This window comes from Diabrotica undecimpunctata, chromosome 1 (assembly GCF_040954645.1).
Source record: "Diabrotica undecimpunctata isolate CICGRU chromosome 1, icDiaUnde3, whole genome shotgun sequence".
Lineage (NCBI taxonomy): Eukaryota > Metazoa > Arthropoda > Insecta > Coleoptera > Chrysomelidae > Diabrotica > Diabrotica undecimpunctata.
In genome coordinates, this window is record NC_092803.1 from 126,114,612 (window position 1) to 126,137,580 (window position 22,969).

Genomic DNA, 22,969 nt, shown 5'->3' on the forward strand with positions numbered 1-22,969 from the left:
GAAAGTATCTATGCCCCTCTATAAACGACTGAATGGACAAAATTAAATTACTCTACATAGTACGATTACTAGAATAGAATTTTGTAGTAAATTCTTTAATTTTGTATTCTCTTTAAAACTGTTAATAACTCTAATATATTTATTTTTTAGATATATATTTGGCAACTCAAAGATAACGATTTAATTGGAGTAGCATTTATAGATACACAAGTCTATACTCATCAAATACTTACTATTAAAAGTTTGCTTTTGGTTGGTGATGTCTACAAATCTATCGCGTTGTTAAGGTTTCAAGAAGAGTACCGAACACTGTCAATGGTGTCTAGAGTAAGTATTTGTTTAGAACAAAGAAAAGTATGGTTCATAGCACAGTTTAAAACGCAGACTTGTTCTATGCCGTAAGTTAAGTAGAAGTAGAGTCGAAATAATAGAGAATGCTACTAGATAATTTATTTATTCGTTACATGTCTATATCACCGTAATCGGGAGTATTCTAGTAAATTTTTAGTTGTATAGTTTGTAATTGGATATCCATTCATATAGTTCATACATTCATAAGACATATGTATGATTTAATCAATCTCACTTTTCTAGGATTTTAAACCAAACGAAGTGTATTCAATAGAATACATGATAGATAATTCGTCACTAGGATTTCTGGTCTCAGATGGAGAGAAAAATCTAGCCATGTATATGTATCAACCAGAATCAAGAGAATCTTTAGGAGGTAAACATTTTGTATATCTCATATTATTTGAATGAGAATTCGATGATTTTGTAAATTTACATGTTTAATCTACAGTTTCGATTAATAATTGACAAAATATAAATATTTTTGTAGGTCAAAGACTATTAAGGAAAGCAGATTTCCATTTAGGCCAAACTGTCAACACATTCTTTAAAATTAAATGTAAACTAGGTGAACTAGGCGATGATAAAAAGCATTTTTCTGGAGCAGATAGAAGGTTTATTACAATGTTTGGTAAGTTATTTGTCTATTTAGGAGCTATTTTTATTGTCTTCGCGATATTGCATAATAGATTTGCAAAAATAAACAAAGAATATATCTATGATGTGTAAGACTATACACGTTGTCATAGATCTTTGGAGATCTTTTGTTAAACGTAATGACGAGACTTTTAGAAAGTTTTTTAGTAAGACTATGAAATATTTTGTCCTTGGTAACGTTAACTTTTTCTTTTATTTCTCAAAAATTATTTTTTATCGTACAATGTGTCTACCCTATGGCGGGTGAACAAAAAGTTCTCGAGTAATGCTTAAAAACTTTATTTATCCCCTTTAAAGTACTCAAGATATTCACTTCTCCCGATTCACTTTCTCAGAGTTCGTCCAGCAGAAGGAATATACTCCTTTTAACTTTTTTTATTGCAATTAAAATAATTGCTCCAAAAAGGTTCACAAGTTAAATCCATGTTTATTCACCCTTCACTCTAAAATTACACTCTTAATTGAAGAACTCAATATTATTATATTCTATCACTTTTCATTGACAGCAAAAATATCAAATTTAACGAATTTTTACGGCAATTATCTGATAACTACATTATTGCCACATTATAAAATTAATGCAGCAACCCTCATAACTAATAGTATCTGAGTTTATGAGTTATGTATTAACTATCGTTTGAATATTATTTAGTATTAAATATTATTTTACGTAAATATTTTCAAATATATAAATCGTATGTGTGGCTTATCTGTTGTACAATTACATTGTTAATTATTGTTCCAGCTACTTTGGATGGAGGTATAGGATACATTATGCCAGTTCCAGAGAAAACATATCGTCGTTTACTTATGTTGCAAAATGTTCTGGTTTCTCAAGGAGCTCATATTGCCGGTCTAAATCCCAAGGCTTTCAGGTAGGTCATACACTAACCGTAATTTTATAAAGGAGAAGACTAAAATACAACTACAAAACTACACTGAATTGGTAATCAGAGACATCGGTAGCCACAGTTTATCAGTAGACTATATAAAGGACGTGTTCTCCGCTCTTTTTTTTAATAATTTAAAGATATTTAACTACTGTACTTGTTTCTATCACAAATCTCCCTTTCTTTTCAGTCCTGACCCCCGGAGGGAGTGTAATGGTCATAGTGATGTCATGTACTTTCCGTCTCCAAAGATCTTTGTCTCTGGTCGTTTCTTTTACCTCATGTATAAGTCTTTTGCATATTCCGGTAATTTGGTGGATCCATCTTCTTGGGAATCTTCCTCGTAATCTTCTCTCGCTAAAAACTAAAACCGCATTATGCCTTACAATTCCAAAATCCGCCATAAAATTCTGCTCTTCCCAACGATTGTGTTGAAAATTAAATTAGAACAATGTACCACCCGAAGATATTAAGGAGTACTGCCAATTTGCCACAAGGATTGATGATTCTTGTAATTTTGTTGCAGTTGGATAGGGGTTAGGTACTTGTAATTTAGACAAAATAGAAAATTAAAATTCAAGGAAGTTCTTAGTGAAGGTAACTTAATATAATGGTAGAGATTGGCTTAACTCAAAAGAACAAATTTAGATGGCCAAAGAGACTCAAAATCTCAAGGGAGGATTCGGGCTAGCTTCTCTGCACTGAGGCTTGGCTTTTAAGTACAAAATGAAGAAATATATTTTCTTGTAGGAACGATCTATATAAAGAAAAATGAGACTTTTTCCAGCACAAATTCTAATCAAATTAGATAGGGCAACTTTCTTCTTCTTCAGGTTCCTTCTCCTATCGGAGGTTGGAAATCATCATCGCTATTTTAATTTTATTGGCCGCGCTTCTGAATAATCCTAATGAGCTGCAACCGAACCACTCTCTCAAATTTCTTAGCCAGGATATTTTGCGTCGTCCTGGGTTTCTCTTCCCTTGCATAATTAATCTAAGTAATACTTCTCGCCCCTCATTATATGACCCAGATATTGAATCTTTCTAATTTTAACAGTTTTTATGACTTCACATTCTTTCTTCATTCTTTGTAACACCTCTATATTAGTTACTTTTTCAGTCCACGATATTCTGTGGATTCTCCTGTAGCACCACATCTCAAAGGAGTTTAATTTTTTTATTTGAGACTGTTTTATTGTCCACGCTTCCATGCCGTATAGTAAAGTAGAAAAAACGTAACAACGTAGCATTCTTGTGCGGATCTCTAGATTAAGGTTACGGTTACAAAGTAAGTTCTTCAATTTTATGAACGTGTTTCTTGTCATTTCTATTCTAGATCTGATTTCTTTTGTTTGATCTCCATCTTCGGTTAGCCACGTTCATAAATATTTATATGTTGTTACTCTTTCGTTCGTTGTATTATGGATGATCAGGTTATCTACATTTTGTGGTTTTTTTGACAAAATCATTGATTTCGTTTTCTTGAGATTCATTTGCAGTCCGTACCTTTCACATGCATTGTATAAATGTTGTATTATGTACTGTAGATCTTCCATGTCACTTGCAACTATGACCGTATCGTCCGCATATCTAATATTATTAATGCTATTTCCGTTGACCAAAATACCTTCCACAATATCCAATAAAGCTTCTTGAAATATCACTTCACTGTAGACGTTGAATAAGAGTGGTGAAAGTATGCACCCTTGTCGAACTCCTCTAAGTATACTTACTTCCTCTGTCAGTTCTCCTTCGACCCTTATTCTTGCTTTCTGATTTTGATACAGATTCGATATAATTTGTAGATCTCTACTATCTATGTTTTTGGTCTTAAGAATATGGATTGAATTTTCAGCTGACTGGATTCTTTTCCGAAAACTCATGGAATCACAATTTGATAAAAAATATAATTACAATAATTCCTTTGAATTCTTAATAATTTCAATAAATGATGCAGCCTCAAAGTCAATCAAATCTGGGTCAAAGAGTTGTAAAAAACACCAAATCCCATCTGGTGGGATAATGAATGTACTATAATTGTTAAAAACAGAAAAGAGGCCTATAAGATATATAAAAATAACACAAACTTTGAAAATTATCTCAAATTTAAGCATATTATAATTTAAGCATATTTAAGCAAGCCAAAGCTAAATTGATTTTTATGCAAAAGCAGCAGCTATGTTGGAAGAATTTTGTTAATAAATTAAATAAAAATACCCCAATCTCAAAAATTTAAAACTTCGTAAAAAAATATCTAACAAAAATTCAACTTTCAAAAAACATATATATGTATACATATATATACAGATTGAACGAATTTAAAACGGAACATACGAAATCAATGTATTTCGGCTCAACTCCGCTCTAGGTGGTTGGCCAACAAAAGGTTGTCAAATAATTATATTATAAAAATCCAATACTTCAGCGGGCTGCTGGATTCTGAATTCATTCAAGAACAAGTCAAAACTCCACCCAACTAGGTTGCCTAGAATCACTGAAAAAACTAGACTACACAAGCAGTTATTATGCTGTCAAACCACTTATCGCTTCCTTATAGTCCAAGAGATAGAGCCGAAATTTTGAACTGATCAGTAATATGACATTTCTCTATTGGAATATATTCATTGTAACTGGGTTAAAACTTTGCCTTACAGGCGGACGCCCCTCGTGGTACAGGGAGTGGCTATACAGGGATGAAGTTGTCATTTTTTTCGGAAAAATGAACGATCCATAATATGGCTGAAAATTTGCCCAGAGTAAGATCTTCGTATAACTAGACGAAATCACAAAGGGCGGACGCGAGAGTGGATACATAAGGGGTGGCGAACAGGGGTGAAATTGCAATTTTTTGGGGAAAAATTAACGATAAGTAATTTGTCCGCCATTTTCATGGCTCATTATTTAGCCCCTTAAAACTCTAAATCCAAAAGGGCGGACAGCTGGGTTGGTACAGAGAGCCATAAAACGGGGTCAAATGTACCACTTGCCTGCGCATTTTAGGTCTCGGTAACAATTTTCAAACTGATTTTATTATGATATTTTTATACCGATTGATTTGAAAATTTGTATGCTCACTTCTGTTACTATTCTGAGAAGCGTCAAGTAGAGTTTTCCTCAAAATTTTCCAAAAACATTTCCGTAAATGAAAATTTTCGTAATTTTTTGAGGTAAAATCTAATTTGTAGAATCCTTTCGATTTTCTGTAAGTTATACCATGATTTTTTTCCAAAAATATTCAAACGATTTTTCCGATAAGAAAAAAAAAATTTAGAAAAACCTTTCTAAAACATTTGATTAAACTCTACGTCATCGTCTGAATCTTTTATAGAATATTTTGTAGTTTTAAAATGATATTATGATAATGTTTTTTTTTTTAAACTAAAGTCATATTTACTTTACAAATCACATTTTTTTCTTAAATATAAATATTTTACGAATTAATTTTTAATTGAATAAATGTTTGATATTTGATATTTTATTAAATTAAAGTAATTTTATAATGATAACTATTAAATATTTTTGGTATAACAAATAGTAATTTTACTTATTTTTTATTACAATAAAAAGGTTTTTAAATTTATATTGAATAAATAATGGTTGTTCAGATACCTCAGATGACAGAATCAGTTCGAGAAATAGTGATTGAAAATGAAGCAGATAATGAATGTGATATTATTGAAAGTGAAAGTGACAAAGATGATGAATGTGATGACATCAATGAGAGTAAGAAAAATGACGAAAAATTAGAAAAACTTTAAAAATTTCGTCATTTTTCTTACTCTCATTAATGTCCTCACATTCATCATCTTTGTCACTTTCACTCTCAATAATATCACATTCATTATCTGCTTCATTTTCAATCACTACTTCTCGAACTGATTCTGGCATCTGAGGTATCTGAACAAGTATTATTTATGCAATATAAATTTAAAAACCTTTTTATTGTAATAAAAAATAAGTAAAATTACTATTTGTTATACCAAAAATATTTAATAGTTATCATTATAAAATTACTTTAATTTAATAAAATATCAAATATCAAACATTTATTCAATTAAAAATTAATTCGTAAAATATTTATATTTTAGAAAAAAATGTGATTTGTAAAGTAAATATGACTTTAGTTTGAAAAAAAAAAACATTATCATAATATCATTTTAAAACTACAAAATAGTTTTATCAAATGTTTTAGAAAAGTTTTTCTAATTTTTTTTTTCTTATCGGAAAAATCGTTTGAAAATTTTTGGAAAAAAATCATGGTATAACTGACAGAAAATCGAAAGGATTCTACGAATTAGATTTTGCCTCAAAAAATTACGAAAATTTTTATTTACGGAAATTTTTTTGGAAAATTTTGAGGAAAACTCTATTTGACGCTTTTCAGAATAGTAACAGAAGTTAGTATACAAATTTTCAAATCAATCGGTATAATAATATCATAATATAATCAGTTTGAAAATTGTTACCGAGACCTAAAATGCGCAGGCAGGTGGTACATTTGACCCTTTTGGATTTAGAGTTTTAAGGGGCTAAATAATGAGCCATGAAAATGGCGGACATATTACTTATCGTTAATTTTTCCCCAAAAAATTGCAATTTCACCCCTGTCCGCCACCCCTTATGTATCCATTCTCGCGTCCGCCTTTTGGGATTTCGTCTAGTTATACCAAGATCTTACTCTGGGCAAATTTTCAGCCATATTATCGATCGTTAATTTTTCCGAAAAAAATTACAACTTCATCCCTGTATAGCCACCCCCTGTACCACGAGGGGCGTCCGCCTGTAAGGCAAAGTCTTAACCCATGTTACAATGAATATATTCCAATAGAGAAATGTCATATTACTGATCAGTTCAAAATTTCGGCTCTATCTCTCCGACTATTAGGCAAGCTCCTCTTTCCTTTAAAGGAGACAGATAGTTGAACGAAATTTTATACAATGTCTATCACCGGGTATGGATTTATTTTTGTCCAAGTTTTATATTGGTCCACTATTTCAAATGCAGTTCAAACAGACATATATTAAATTATATGTTCCGCTTTAAATTCGTTCAATCTGTATATATATATATATATATATATATATATATATATATATATATATATATATATATATATACATATATATATATATATTTGTTATTATACAAATATAAAATAATTTATATTGCCACGATACACCTAATGGTAGGCCTATAATTTGCTGTACTACCAGTTGCTTGATATTAGGGGTGTGGAATTTTCACTTGTTAATACGAATATTTTTAAATTTACACACGAGTGTCCGAAAAGTCAATAATGAAAACCACTGGATTGTCGTGACAAAAACTAATTGCGAAGTGTTGTGAATGTGAAGTAATTTTTGAATTTTAAATATAGGAAGAGGTTTTATATTTAACAAAGATGACAGACCGTGATAAATTTTATCAACATTATATAACATCATTGATGATACAACCTCATTAAGTTTGTAAGTAGGGAATTTTTTAATTAATTATACCAACGTTAACAAACTATCCATCACATTTGTAGCTCCCTGATGAAGGACATAACCAATGTCCGAAAGCTTGGATTAAAAATTTATAAGAGTGCACGTTTTATTTTTTATTGCTGCAAACCCAATATTTACCGTTTACTTCCTTACGTTGTCAGCTAATACTTCTGATTCATTATATATATATATATATATATATATATATATATATATATATATATATATATATATATATATATATCTCAAAGATCATAGAAATGTACCTTTTTTCACGGTCCAAGAACTGTTTATCATGGGTTGCCTCAGGGATCGGTACTTAGTTGTTCATTATTTAATATATATTCTTCCAATATTTATTCACTTTTCTCTAATTTCATCAAATGTATACAATAAGCAGACGATATCTATATATACTCCATTCAAGATACTTATGATGTTTGCATTGGGGCTCTAGAGAACGTTATGAATACGGTGGTTGCATAGACAGAATAGGTATGACCCTCTCGATTCAATTCGATCGATTTTATTCTATTCCAGTCGATTCGATTCAATTCCAATAGATTCGATTTGATTCCAATCGATTCGGTTCTTTTCCAATCGATTTGATTCGATTCGATTCCAGTCGATTCGATACGGTCTTATTTGATTGCAATCGATTTGATTCAAATTGATTGGATTCGATTCCAATCGATTCGTTTCTTTTAGATTCTATTCGATTCCAATCGATTGGAATTACCATGTATATTACTGTATATCGCAAGGTTACTGCACGCGTCTTAATATGTCGGGTCACGCTAAATATTACTTCGAGTCCGTGCAAAAATATCATATCGAGCGATAAGAAGTATTCATTTAAAAATAGATGCACATTTGAACAACACAATGAGAATGGTTGCTGACGTAGTCCCAATGCAATGGCTCCCACTTCTGAGTCACATTTCACCACCCAATTTATGACGCATACTCTCTTACAAATGATTACAAAAATATCATTGACAACGGTAACCTACCAATCTATCAGATATAGATGTTCCTAACCATAGCCGTCTTTGCTCTAGACGACCTCCAATAAAATCAACAATGATCGCCGTGGAAGAAGAGTTCAACCTCAGGACACTGCGAATCAGAGAATGAACTGAGCAACAAAATATCAGCACGTCTTGTATCACCAAAAAAACACCACGGTTTGATCTAGGACGCAACACATGATATATGTTACACATAATCAGAACGCAACACGACAGATATGGCTACATGATGCACAAATGAGGTGGGCAGTTATTCCCACCCTGTGACTGCGGTCAACTAGAAATCAACAGACACATCACAGAACAGTGCCCTACAAGATTATATGATGGCAGGTCATAAATGTTCTTAACGGCGACCCCAGAATCGATAGACTATATAAAAATGATTTAGATATATGTTTGTAAATTTGTAATATGTGTATTGTGCTCTATACAATGTATTTATATAATTATTTCATAAGCCATATGATAAATAAATACAATTTTACAGAGAATATATCTGGTACATATTATCAGATGCTTATCTTATCATTAGTTGCCCCTTTGATACGATTGTGGCACATTGACCAATAAGATGCCGTTTTCTCTCCTTGTTAATAATTTTTCTTTATATTTTTAGGACATTTAAAAGTTGGAGAAAACTACAAAGTAACCCAGCTAGATCTATAATCGACGGGGAGTTAGTGTGGAATTTCCTAAATCTTTCGCTATCAGAAAAGTCAGAGGTATGATAAACCTTCCTTTTTATATACTTTTTCTAACTAGTTTAATTTTACGTCATCACTGTGTCATCACGTATACCGTCAAGAACTCAGAACTCTGTTATAACTAATATTTTTTCTTACGAAAACGGTGCAAGTCATAATATAACCAACTGTTTAGTATTTTCCCCAGTCTAATATGAGATTTAAAATATGGCGACGTTACCGTCAATAAACTGTTTATCATCCATTTATTGAAGAAATGAAATTGAAATCACTTAGAAAACGCATTAATTTATAATGCCATAATTTTTAGTATTTTCTATGTACATAGAAAACACCAATATAAGCTATTATAAAAACAGACTTAAGTTCCATAATATCTTTCATATTGAAAACTCTCTATCGGCGAAAAGTCGCCGCCGAGTTGTAGAAAGTAATAAAAAATTACCACAATTTTAACTTTTATGCCTTTTGTAGGTAAAAAAAACTTTAATAAAAATCACTTTACAAATATGAGTGCCATATGGTGACCTTTATATTAAAATTTTTAATATTTTAGAGGAAAAATCTTATATATGAATATCTAATTGCATTGATTTTCTTTTTAGGTTTCAAAAAAAATTGGTACTAAAATGGAAGAACTTGTTGAAGACCTTACAGATATACATAAGCTCACAAATCATTTTTAGAATAAGTTTAGTTTTGTAATTTGAATAATACAGTGTTTATAATTAATTATATTTTATTTTTTCGCAAATGTTACCTTGATGAACGACTACATGATTCTCTTTGTTTTCTTTGGTATGTTAATAGTTGGGATAATATAACGAACGAAACTTGGCACAATATATTAAATCTAAGAGGAAGAAATAAAATTGTCTAAAAAGATGACGGCGATGTAATTATATCTACAGAAAATGAAGATGATCTTCAACGACTGCTTAAAACATTTACAATAATCATAAAGAAATAGAACATGACTATTTGTAAAAAATAAAATGTATAACCATCTTAAAGGTAAAGTATTTGGCAGAAGAGGACCGGGACGCCGTCGTATCTCGTGGTTGAAAAATCTCCGACAATGGTTTGGGATGACCTCAGCGGAGCTGTTTCGCAGAGCAGTCAACAAAACCATGATAGCCTTGATGATCGCCAACATCCGGACCGGATAAGGCACTGAAGAAGAAGAAGAACCATCTTAAGGATAGTGAGTTAAAAATGGATAAGTAAACCAACAATTCAGCATCTGTCCAAGACTCTATTCTAAGTTTAGTAATCCCTAATATTATCCCCCTCAAGTGATGCACACCCGGAAATTTGAACGGAAGATATTTTTGCTTTCGAAATATTTTACTACAGGAGAAGTCCCTATAATTTGGTCGATTTTCAAGAAAATCTTTCAGTATAATTGCCTAAAAAGATTTACCTAGAAATTGATGTCTAATAACCTTTTCTATCACTATCAGGTACTGCACGCCAGTTCTGCGATGGTGTATGGCAGAAACAGATCGAGTGGTTGGGTGAAGACCCAGGTCTTTAAATAGGTCACCTTGATTCTGGTAAACGAATCTCGGGCTTACGTAATACTTCGACTGACACCGTGACAAATTTTGAGGCTACGATGGGTAAATACCATGGGTAACTGGACTAGTGTTCAAGACATTTTTGAAAGCATAGCTTTCTTATCGCGGGCTACGGACGGAGAGGTATGATAAAATAAAACGACTGTAACGGCAGATCGCGCGACAAAACATAACGTGGAGTAATAAACTCAGTTCCATGCGTGTTTCTTGAAAAAAAAAATAAATTAAAAACCATCGCTTCGTGCGTAGACCACAAGAAAATACGCTTCCCTCCTCGGTCACTCCCGTAGTGCCACATCCCGTTTTTTTCTCTGAAACCGTTTGATGTGCACCGGACGTACTGAAGCCAATTGGCTTATTATACATCTTACATAGACCTTTTATTTTCCCTGTTATATCCAGCTGAAGTTCGCCTATTGAATCCACGACCGGGATTGCATCTCTGCTTGTTCCTTTATATACGTTCGTATATATTTTATTCCCACTAGTCCGTTTGGACTACTGTGTAGTGCAGTGACTAGTGAGTGTAGTAGTGACTGGGGGCTCGGCAGACTGAGACCTCGGAAGCCCTGAAGAAGACATCAGAGAGGATGTCGAAAGCTCGGCCCAATGGATATCGACGCGGTTCAACCCGGAAGACTGGTGAGTTTAATATTAATTTTTATAATAGTATTAATCTTAGCTCTAGGTTTAATTGTACTAACCGCGGAAATCTTTCCGAACAATGTATATATATATATATATATATATATATATATATATATATATATATATATATATATATATATATATATATATATATATATATGGGTTTTATAAACTGTTTTGGATGGGTTGGAGTCAATAAAAGGGCTATTGGTTAACTATTTTTTTAATCTCGAGCTTTCAACTGTGTTTACAATTATTATCAAGAGCTAAAAAAGACAAAATATCTTACAAGGTTGAACTAAAAAGAAAAAACAATTTTTGTTAACTTACCAAATAAAAATTAGTTTAGTAAGTAAAAATACTGCTAATACATCTTCAAAATAATTAATATAAAAATGTTTTAATCCAATAAATGTTTCTCTGAAATTTTTTTATAATTTTGAAAACATTTTTTTAATACAAAAATAATTGAATTTATAAATAAGTTAAAATAGCAACCAATTACAAATAAGCCTCAATGTCATAAATGCCAACATAAAATTTTTATTTTTGACAATTATATTGCCAAAAGTAAAATTTCGTTTAAACATTCTTTTTTGTTTAGTAACAAAAAAGAATAAGATTTATTCACCGTTGACAGATGTCTGAAAAAATGTAACAGATATATGGAGAATTAAATATGACATTTTACAAGTTTTATATATAAATCATAAAGAAAGAATATAATTATAAATTTTGCTTAGATTTTGAATTTCTGATCTTTTGTTTAAATTATTATCACTTTTGCTAATACAAACCATTTCCAAAAAAGTCCTTTTAAATTTATTACTTTCACTACATAAAATTTTAATGTTATCAAAATCCATAATATGGTCTTTATCGATTACATTATATATATATATATATATATATATATATATATATATATATATATATATATATATCAATAGATATATTTATAATTGAACACTGACATGATCACTTTTTGAATATGATTTTATCATTACATATTTTTTAGTCGATCGATATTAGTGCTTCAGTAAATTGAAATCAGTAGATCTACTGAAAAATCAGTAGACCTGGTAGCCCTGCGAGAGGTAGTAATGGGCAAAGTACAGTCACAAAACATGACGGTTACATCGGAACTGGCTTCACTTTTCGAAGGTTTATTAAATTAACGTTACGTGTCCTCTCTCTTTCCTTGTCTAAGATGTATATACTATATTAGTTATCTATGGACATAACCATAGGAGTTTTCATCAAAAAATAGTAAAACAAACATTTTATAGGATATCGATTGTATCCACATCACTGATTGTATCAAAGGTTTCATGTAATCGAATGAATTATTACCCAATAAGGAGCGTTTTTGCTCAATACCTCCGCCATTTTCAACTTTTCGACAAAAATGGCAAGAACTTAAATTTTTGCAAATGTGATTTCCTACAATTTCTTTTTTACAAATTTTTTCGTGCTGTCACACGAACTCAAATATTAATTTAAGTTTTAAGCAAAAAATGAAAGAGATCAAAATTGTATAAAATATAGTTCTATCCATTTTTGATTATGTACATTCATGTCATAAAGTTAATAAGAAACGAGATAATTCGACAGTTATGCTTTGTATTGAAAATTTGTAAAAAAGAAATTGTAGGAAAACTCATTTGCAAAAATTTTAGTGCTTACCATTTTTGTCGAAAAGTTAGAAATGTCTGAGATATTGAACAAAAACAAAACTTTTTCATTTTCAAACTTAAGATGGCGGCTAAGGAAACGGTTAGATTCAGTGGCGATTTTTAATTTACACTACTGTTGACCCCCTAAAGGTAAGAATAATAAAATTTGGGACAGCTCGCCATGCAAGGTTGGGCCTTTACTGGACATAATTCGTTTAATTTTAAGTGATTAACAGCGAAACCAGTAGCCCATTCTTTCTTCTTTTTTCAACTTTAATAAAACCTATTACGGTTTTATTAAATAACCGACTCCTTAATAACCCCCTTCCCAAGTTAATATGGGAGGAAGTCCCCACAGGAAGAAGGCTCTTAGGACGTCCACGAATGCGATGGAGAGACAATATATGATCAGATCTAAGAAAAATGGGGCTATCCACTGACCCAACTATTATGGACGACCGTTCAAGATGAAAGCAAGTTGTGCAGTCAGCCAAAACCCACCACTGGTTGTAGTGCTACGAGAAGAAGAAGATGTCTTTAAAATGTTATACTGGAACTAGAATTACATAAATATGCACCTCAACAAGTTACGATTTACTGATGTTCGTCGCATTTATCAAGAGAGGGAGAGAAAGAGAGAGATAAAATTTAGCACGAAACAGAAGTTAAAGAGCATCAAAAAAAATAAAGGTCAGTAGAAGCAGAAGGTCAAGAACATCAAAAAATTAAATGCCAGTAGAGTCAACCTAAATCTATTAAGGGGCGTGAACGACAAGAGAAAAGAAAACTGGAAAGAATGAAGTACTGGCAAACTATTTATAGTAGGTAGCACTATTTATAAATTACTGGGGAGGCAATACTCACTTGTAGTAAAATATTACGTATTATTTAGACGTGTTTTTTCATATATTCATAATGAATCAGTTGTCGAAATTGCTCTAATAAAAATGCATCTCGCCAGCCACTCAAACGCCGCACCTACATAAGATGGTTTATAACACTGTTCCTTATTCGCGCTTCCTTCATTAACTGGATTTAAAAAATGCGATCCAATTCCTATATTCGCGGCCTAAGATTTCTTTATTCGCGGATCGAATTGGTACATGCCTATACCTAAATAAAAAGCATTCGGTATCCTTTGTCAATACTTCAGCCAGTGGACTAATCAAAAAATAAAATTAACCTTATTACAACTACGCCTAGATTGCTTTTTCAAAAGCTATCGGCATTGTTTGGTTCGGCGGTTCCTTTGAGGTAAGCCTCTTTTGCCGCTGCAGGTGTTTTTGAGAATGTAAACAAATAAAATGTTTATAAATACCTAGGTAAAATTGTAGGTAAAATAAACTTATTATTCAAAACTAAGTATTAAATTCTGCCACACTTGAAAAAAATTGTGATGAGTAACGTCTCTTCCGATGTCTTCCTAATTTATTTATTATTCAAAACAAAGTATTAAATTTTGCCACAATTGAAAAAAATTGTGATCAAGTAACACGTTTCTTCCGCTGTCTTCCGAATTTATATTATCCTCTATATTGTAACATATAGAGGATACACCATTTATGTTTTTTAAATAACAAACATATAAAATCAGAATTTGGTGTTTATTGAAGGTAAATTAAATGCACGAACAAATACTTACCATGTCGGGATAGTATTATGAGATTTTTTCCTGGTTTTTCCCTCATTAGTTTACTATGGAATCACTAACAGGAGATTTTTACTGTCACCATGGCATGTGTTTGTCTTTTTAAAGACGAATTACATGCTTTTTTCTGACGAATGTTCTCAAGTTAAAGTTGATTTCATGTAATCGAATGAACTATCTTACAAGTAAAGGAATCAACTCAACATTATTGGTAATATCATTTTAAAGTCGTCTACTTTAAATTGTATAATGTATGTTTGAATTGTCAATATAAATAAGTCAGATAAAATTAAATTATTGGAAGAATTTTTCACCAAGTTACAAAAAAACAAAATTTGCTAATGTTTGTATTTTGAGAACGATTTCCGAAGTGGAAATTGAAACGTCAATAAACTTACTTTAACCTTCAATTGTGGCTTATTCCCATTTAAATAGTAATTACAAATGACAATTCAGGAATTAACTATTATTAATTGAAACACTCGCCTATAAAAGTTGCAATATAATGAAAGAATACATTTTTGACTTAAGAAACGAAGCAATAACATTTATTTATTATTTACTAGTTTTTTTAAGAATCATGTTTTAACTAGTCGTTCCAAGATAAACTTACAGTTAATTTATAATGTTAAATGTTATTTTAAAAATTATTCTTGGTTTTAAGACATTTTTTACTAAACAAATTTAAAGTTGAAAACAAAAACGACAATAATTTTCTATAAACAATATATCAATCATTTACTTATCTGTTAGTTCTTCCAAAACTATACCAACAATAAATCTAAAGAACTTCTTGTGCATGAGATTGAACAATCGTTAGTTAAAACTGGATTTTACTGTTAAAAGGCAGATACGATTAAGAAGATTTTCCTTCATATTCTATCTGGAATACCATATTACCTAACAACGTTCGTTGATCCATTTTTGATAAACAAATCACTGTGATGGATCCGTTCATAAGTAATTCGATACTGGCAGAACACAAGAAATTGCAAATGACATTAGGTGATTTTAAGGTCCCTCAAATGAGCAAGACTTTTATTTAATATTTACTAAAGCAAAATGAACGGTTATCTTTTTAGTTAATTTACACAAAATTCTTTTTTATTACTGTTAAGAGAGGAACTTATATAGGGTAGCGAAAAAGTGTGGAAACACAGTAATTTTTCTGAAACCAATGAATATATATTTATGAAATTCTAGGATCATGAATGCATTTTCTAGAGAATATTTCAAATTTATGTGACGTCAGCGTTTAGCGTATTGCCGCCATCTTGATTTTTGTTAATGGCAACCTAAGTCGAGTGATATATTATCATAGAAAAGCTTATTTTTTCCTCTTTTCAGCAATACCAAAAAAGTACCATATCACTAATGTAATACACCATATCACTAATATAATACAAGAAAAATTTCCAAAGACTTAATATATGTAAATGTTGAACAATTGGAATACAATCTATCTTGGAAGTTTCAAATAGAATCATTGATCATTTCTGGAGAAACTGTCTGCATTTCAACACGTATGCGATCCTTTAAATCAGTTAAATTAGTTGCTGTTTACATAGAGCCGGTCCTTAAAATAGCCCAATAAAAAAAAATCAAGTGCAGTCAAGTCGGGAGATCTTATCGGCAATTCAATTGCACCTCTTCGACCAATCCATCTCTGGGGAAAACGTGATTCAAATATTGCTTAACAGTTTTATGATAATGTGAAAGTAGGCCATCCTGTTAAAAAACCACACTGTCTTGATTATTTCAGGAATAACTTGCTGGGGATCACGGTATTTTACACCGGTAAGTGCGCCATCAATAAAAACGGACCTATCAAATAGTTTCACACATTTTTTTTGTGGATATTGTGTGCACGTCTCATCCATACAGTATGGATTGGAATCTGACCAGTATCGGCAATTGTGTTTGTAACAGTACCGTTCCAGCACAATGTCGCTTCATGACTAAATACAAGGTAATGTAAAAAATGGGTTTGTCTATGAATTTTCTCTAAAACGGTTTCAAAAAACTCTAATCTCCGATCAAAATTATCTGTTAATTATTAGTGGTTTTAAATTTTACAAGGGTGGAACTTATTTTTATGTAAGTTTTTGTACTGTCTTCCTGATAATACCACAGAATAATTAACAATCAGAATTCCCATTCTCAAATGCCGCCTTTGAAGTGTGTCAGCCTCGATGGTCAGCACCCGATCGCCATATTTTAAACGGAAACACAGACTCGGATTGAGAAATTTGTGACAAGCTACGACAGAACTGTAATTTAAATTTTTAGAGATTAATAATTTAGTAAATTTGAAATAATTTAATCTATTCTTCAACTAAAAGTATGTATAAAATATTGCATATTATGTCTATGGTTGCCGTAAATAAATTAAACCGGGTTGATTTTTCTATGCACACCAGATAAAATTTCACTGAACAGTACTGGTTCCGTTGAAAACATGGCTGATTCCGTCTGCGCGAACTTATCTTGACAAGCAGAGTGGGCATTCTGATTGTTTTATTATTCTGTGATAATACTATAATTTCTAGATAGTTCATACGTAGATGTTTTAGGATTTTCTTGAACATTTACTGTCTTATCTTCATTAGTAACAGTTTTTGGTCTGACAGATTTTATGCAATCCCTTACATTACCAGTTTAATTAAATTTATTAAAAATTTTAGAATGTGTTGAGTATTTACAGGAGGTATTCCAAAATTTAAATTGTTAAAGAGTTGACTTACTTCTTAATAAGTACGTTTTCTATCACCATAACTAATTAACATTGGTATCTGAATTCATCTTTTTCTGATAATTTTGGCATTATTCTTAAATTACTTTTAACATTGCATAATATATCAAAGACAAGTAAGACTAATTTAAAACTTGACATTTTATTGTATAAAAAATGATTTTTGACATTTTTTCAGTGCCTACTACTGGTTTTAGTTTTAGATTATCTATCTATCAATGGAATACCGGAAAAGAGAGAACAAAGGAAAGAATTCTGAAAGGCAAAAAAACATATTAAATGAATAGAAACCTATTGAGAAGCAAGATTCTAAGTAAGAGAATAAAGATGTACCTATATAAGACCTGTTATATATAGGATGAAAACAAAGATAGCCTACTGAAATTTGAAAGAAAAATAATGACAACGATACTGTGCCCCAATATAACAAGAGAGGCAGAAAGAAGAATGAAAACAAATGCTGAAATTAAAGAATTAAAGGGAGAAAATATAATCAAATACATAAAATCTCTTCGCTTAAAACAATATAGGATAGTGTAACAAAAATGTATGAATGGGGGTGTTGGGCGCCAATGTAACAAAATGTGTATGTGTAATGTAATCAAAGTATTTGGGCTAATGTAACAAATTACAACAGAGCGCCAATGTAACAAAAAACAAATAAATTAAGTTTGATCAGATAAAAGGCATATATCGAGCACAGTTTAATTTAATCTTGCCCAAGTACTTTCGATCCCTAGATCATCTTCAGGGGCAATTCGTCAATTGCGGCCTATCCGACAAGAACAAAATGTCATAAACATATAAATGTACATCACACTACACTATAAAAGGAGTGTAGTGTAGTGTGATGTACATTTATATGTTTATGACATTTTGTTCTTGTCGGATAGGCCGCAATTGACGAAATGCCCCTGAAGATGATCTAGGGATCGAAAGACTTGGGCAAGATTAAATTAAACTGTGCTCGATATATGCCTTTTATCTGATCAAAGTTCATTTATTCGAGCATTCAACCTTATATTTAAATAAATTAAGGCTGACTAGCAGAAGGAGCCGGAGAGTGACTACTTGACACTCAAAAGAGGATTCAGCCAATTTGCATGCCTCACAGAGACTGTAAAATGAGAAAATGAATGACAAGGTAATAAAAAAAATATATATGAATAATGTAAATGAAAGTGATAGACTATTGAAGTTGCTCTAAAATGTGATTGTGATTAGGCTACAGGAAAGTATTAACATATACCTTTCAAGGTATCTTGTAAAGCTGTTTGCTGAAGTAAAAAGGTATTGAAGGTATTAATTGAAATATTTAGTCTTCACCACAAATTTAATACCTAACCAAATATATACAGTCTAATTCTTCATAGCTACCCACCACCATTTATGTACAGTTAACCTAGTTACTTATATACAAAAAAAATTCCCTGGTTATACACAATTGTTGAGAACGATAAAAGTACGCAAGACTGCATACCTTGGACACATACTAAGAAATAATAAATATAGTCTTCTGCAGGTCATCATGCAGGGTAGAGTCGATGGCAAAAAGGGAATAGGTAAAAAGAGGAAGTCATGGCTGCGAAATATTCGAGACTGGACAAACATGACTGTAGACGAATTATTCCACGTTGCAAAAGATAGAGAAGCCTTTAAAAATGTGGTCGCCAACCTCCGTTAATGGGGACGGCATAGGAAGAAGAAGATACACAATTGATCCCTTATGATCTGAATTTACAAATAATAAAATATAAGAAAAATTTAATGACTCTATATAAAAAGGTAATTTACTTGCCTACTAGAGACGTAACTCTGTACTTAGGCTTTCAATTAAATGTCCTAATAAAATAATAAGGACACTATCCTGACGGGATAGATGTCCAAGGTTTAAATATATAATAATAATTTATCAATAACGAACTCTCTGATTAAATGTATACACAAAACCGTACAACAGAGTTGATAGGGAGGATTTAACACCTCAACCTGTAGTCGACAAATAGTCCTTAAATGTTAGGTATTTAGTATTATTAATTTAAAAAAATGACGGGTCTTTATTATTAGATGAAATAGTTGATTTAAAGTTGAAAAATAAAATATTATAAAAAGATTATTAAAATTGACAAATAAAACTTAATAAAAATGAACAATGTTCCACACTCTAAATGAGGGAGGTCTTTCCGGCTAGTTCCCTGAAATGGCCGGGAATAGTCTTATAAAGATCTGGACATCTGAAGGAACAGCTAAGGGTAACGGTAAAGGTGCAAACCCAGTAGGGAACAACTCAATTCCTTTTTTATTCTATAAAGCCCAACAAAAATAAAATTGAAGAATCCTTGACTCTGGATTTTAACTTCAGTAGTAGACTAAAAAGAACATTTGTGTTAGAGTTCGTTCTTACTCTTAATAAAAAGTAGGGAAAACACAAGGTGTATTAACCTTGAAAGATATTACAAAAAGTTACTGGGAAGCCTGTATGCAGCAAAAGCTTTAATGATTTTGTAAATAACGTGACCTTCGAATGGTTTGATAATATTTTATGTAAAATGGATTGATTAAATAGATAATTTTAACGAAAAGCATGCTCTGGATATATTTTAGAATATAAAAGACCAGTATAAGACAGAATATTTTTACAAATAGTCTTAATAGATAATAGATAGTTTTAAAGATAGATAATTATATGTTTTTAAGGTCGGGAAATAAACTAGAAAATTGTTATGGTTTATATCATTCTTCTTCTTCTTCTTTTGGCATCATAACCCTGGATGGGTCTTTGCCTGTCTGGCTATGTCCTTCCATTCAGATCTCTCTTGTGCCCTTCTTCTCCATTGTCATGGTTTATATCATTACTATACCTAAATCCAGAATATTTATTAATGAAATAATGTGAGAATTGACCGATAGATATATCCACTATCAAAGGAAAAATGACAATATTTTAGAAATCAAAATGGCTGATGGTTTTTATACTTTTTATTGATAATTGGAACCACTTACTGGCTCAGATTGGCTATAAATCAAACGGTACACTCTACAAAGCTAACTAAAACTTTTCCACTCGTCTTCTTCCCAAAAAAAAATACTATTCATAAAACAGAATAGCACTGCTCCAAACCGCCTACATTTATTTAACCGAACTTCTCTTTCCAAAAATTCAAACCAGAGTGAGAGCTAAATTTTAGTTGGATAAGCATGTCTACCAAAACGGCCGCTTGGAGTCGCAGTTTAATACCAACTTAGAAATTAAGAAATATTAATTGATTTAAAAATTTTATTTAAAAGTGATTAAAGAATTACGGAAGTGACGGACTCGTTACAATAGGACACATACAGAGACGTCCACAATCAGATATGCTGAGAAGGATAACTAACTGGACACCACTAGGTCCAGGTGTAGAGGAAGGTCTCGAAGAAGATGGCTGGATGATGTAGATGATATAAGAACAATGGATATTAAAGAACAGTGCAAGGACAGGAAGAAATGGCAAAAAATCACGACATCAGCAAAGATACACAGCAAGTGTCTTCCTATAATCCCTAGGGGTTAATGAATGAATCTATCAGTGGTGTACCAATAATATTGAAAAATAAAAATGGATTAATAAAATTGCAATGTAATAGAATTTTTCATAAGTAATATGGTACCTTTTTGGTATTGCTGAAGAGAAAAACAAACTTTTTTATGATATATCACTCGACTTAGGTTGCTATTTAAAAAAAAAACAAGGTGGCGGAAATACGCTAAACGCTGACGTCACATAAATTTGAAATGTTCTCTAGGAAATGTAGAATATTATACCATTCATGATCCTAGAATTTCATAAATACAAATCCATTGGTTTCAAAGAAATTACCGTGTTTCCATTCTTTTTCGCTACCCTGTAGTTATTTCCACATGTAATATTCAATCGTAATTTTTAACAAAAAATTTAAATATGAGAAAATAGTTTAAACTACTGTTCTTCCAGTTGGTATATACTCAACCTAATTATTAGTCTCTATGTTGAAAGCAATACCATTATGCGGTGAAAAGGCCCAGAAGATGATGAATAATAAAAAAGAGAATACATATTCAATTGTTTAAGATCAAGAAGGGTTAAGAGTCAATGTTTTTCAACTTCATAATTATTTCAAACACTCTGTGAAAAAAAACTGGTTCCTTTATTATCTCTCAATGATACACCATTGAATTTGGACAAAAAACACATCCATTACAGCCCCTTCAGACGGCATGCACGGTACGATAATTTATTCGAAACGATATTTAAATCGAAACACCCCGTTCAGACGGCATGCAAGATACGATAATTTATTCGAAAGAAATATTATCGAACCAAATATCTTTAGCCCATAGCCATAGTTAGTTTGTAGCAACGGTGAATAATGGATTTCAATGCGGTTTATCGATATAATGGTATCCAACAGCTCATTCATATTGCATGAATGATACGATAAGTTACTCGAAACAATATTTTAATCAAATCGAGTCAACCCGTTAAGATTACATTCACGACACGATAATGTATTCAAAAAGAAATATTATCGAACCAAATATCTTGAGGCCAGAGCCCTAATTAGTTTGTGGCAACGGTGAATAATGGATGTCAATAGGTTTGTTATAATGTATTGTCATCTAAAATAACAAAACAGAAGGAACATCTGGGTAAATGTACTGCTAAATAAACTTTCTAAACCAACTATAATTTCGACATCTACTTCATCCATATTTATTACTACAATACTTATATAGAGAGATAGTAAACAACTAATTAAAAAAGCCCTTACGTACGCTTTTTCGAATCGTGTAAAGGAGCGCACCTAGATATAGCGCCACTGACGTTCGATTTGATTTTTTTATCGCGTCACGGCATTTAAAACATTTTTCGATTTGAACAAAAATTTGAATTCGTACCGTCTGAACGGACTGTTGAGAGTTCTGTCAAGCTTTTACCGTCGCAAATTGTCGAATCGACATTAAAAATTTATAAAACATACTGGTAGTTCCAAATGCTTAGATATTACGACTGCTTCATAGATTACAAAACCTACGATTGGGTTAAACATAATACTGATAGAAATTCTTAGCAACAGAAACTTGGAACAACGATATATAAAATTAATATGAAACCTCTACTACAATCAACAAGAAGTAAAAATTGGACGTGAAATATCGGAAAAAGTGGAAATCATGAGAGTCAGGCAAGTATGTATATTGTCGCCTCTATTAGTTAAAGACCAATCTGAGGAAGTAGTACTGGATGTTATTGAATCAGAAACAGCAGAGATAAAGGAAAACTTTTTTAATTAAAAATATTAGACATGCTGATGACCCCGTAATAGTAGCCTATAGTTCAGAAAATCTTGAAATATTAAATAGTCTTAATCTGCAGTGAAGAATATAGACTCTTTCTCAATATCTAAAAACCGAGTTCATGAAAATCATTCAAAACAAAAATACTAATGAAACCCTAAAGCCTAGTTAGCACTATGCTAGTATGTTAGTCGAGTAGCGAGTAATTTAATAATTAAACGT

At 31.4% G+C, this 22,969-nt stretch overlaps 1 protein-coding gene across 1 annotated transcript in view; it reads left to right on the plus strand.

The window, feature by feature from the left end:
* The window catches only part of Cpsf160 (cleavage and polyadenylation specificity factor subunit 1), a 69,634-nt gene extending 59,776 nt beyond the window's left edge, over positions 1–9,858 (plus strand). Inside the window, exons 15-20 of the mRNA XM_072519459.1 lie at positions 151–327; positions 595–727; positions 842–982; positions 1,754–1,883; positions 9,039–9,144; positions 9,732–9,858. Coding sequence (XP_072375560.1) covers positions 151–327; positions 595–727; positions 842–982; positions 1,754–1,883; positions 9,039–9,144; positions 9,732–9,812 — 768 coding nt within the window. The 3' untranslated portion in view covers positions 9,813–9,858. The remainder of the gene's footprint in view (positions 1–150; positions 328–594; positions 728–841; positions 983–1,753; positions 1,884–9,038; positions 9,145–9,731) is intronic.
* The last annotated feature ends 13,111 nt before the right edge of the window (positions 9,859–22,969 follow it).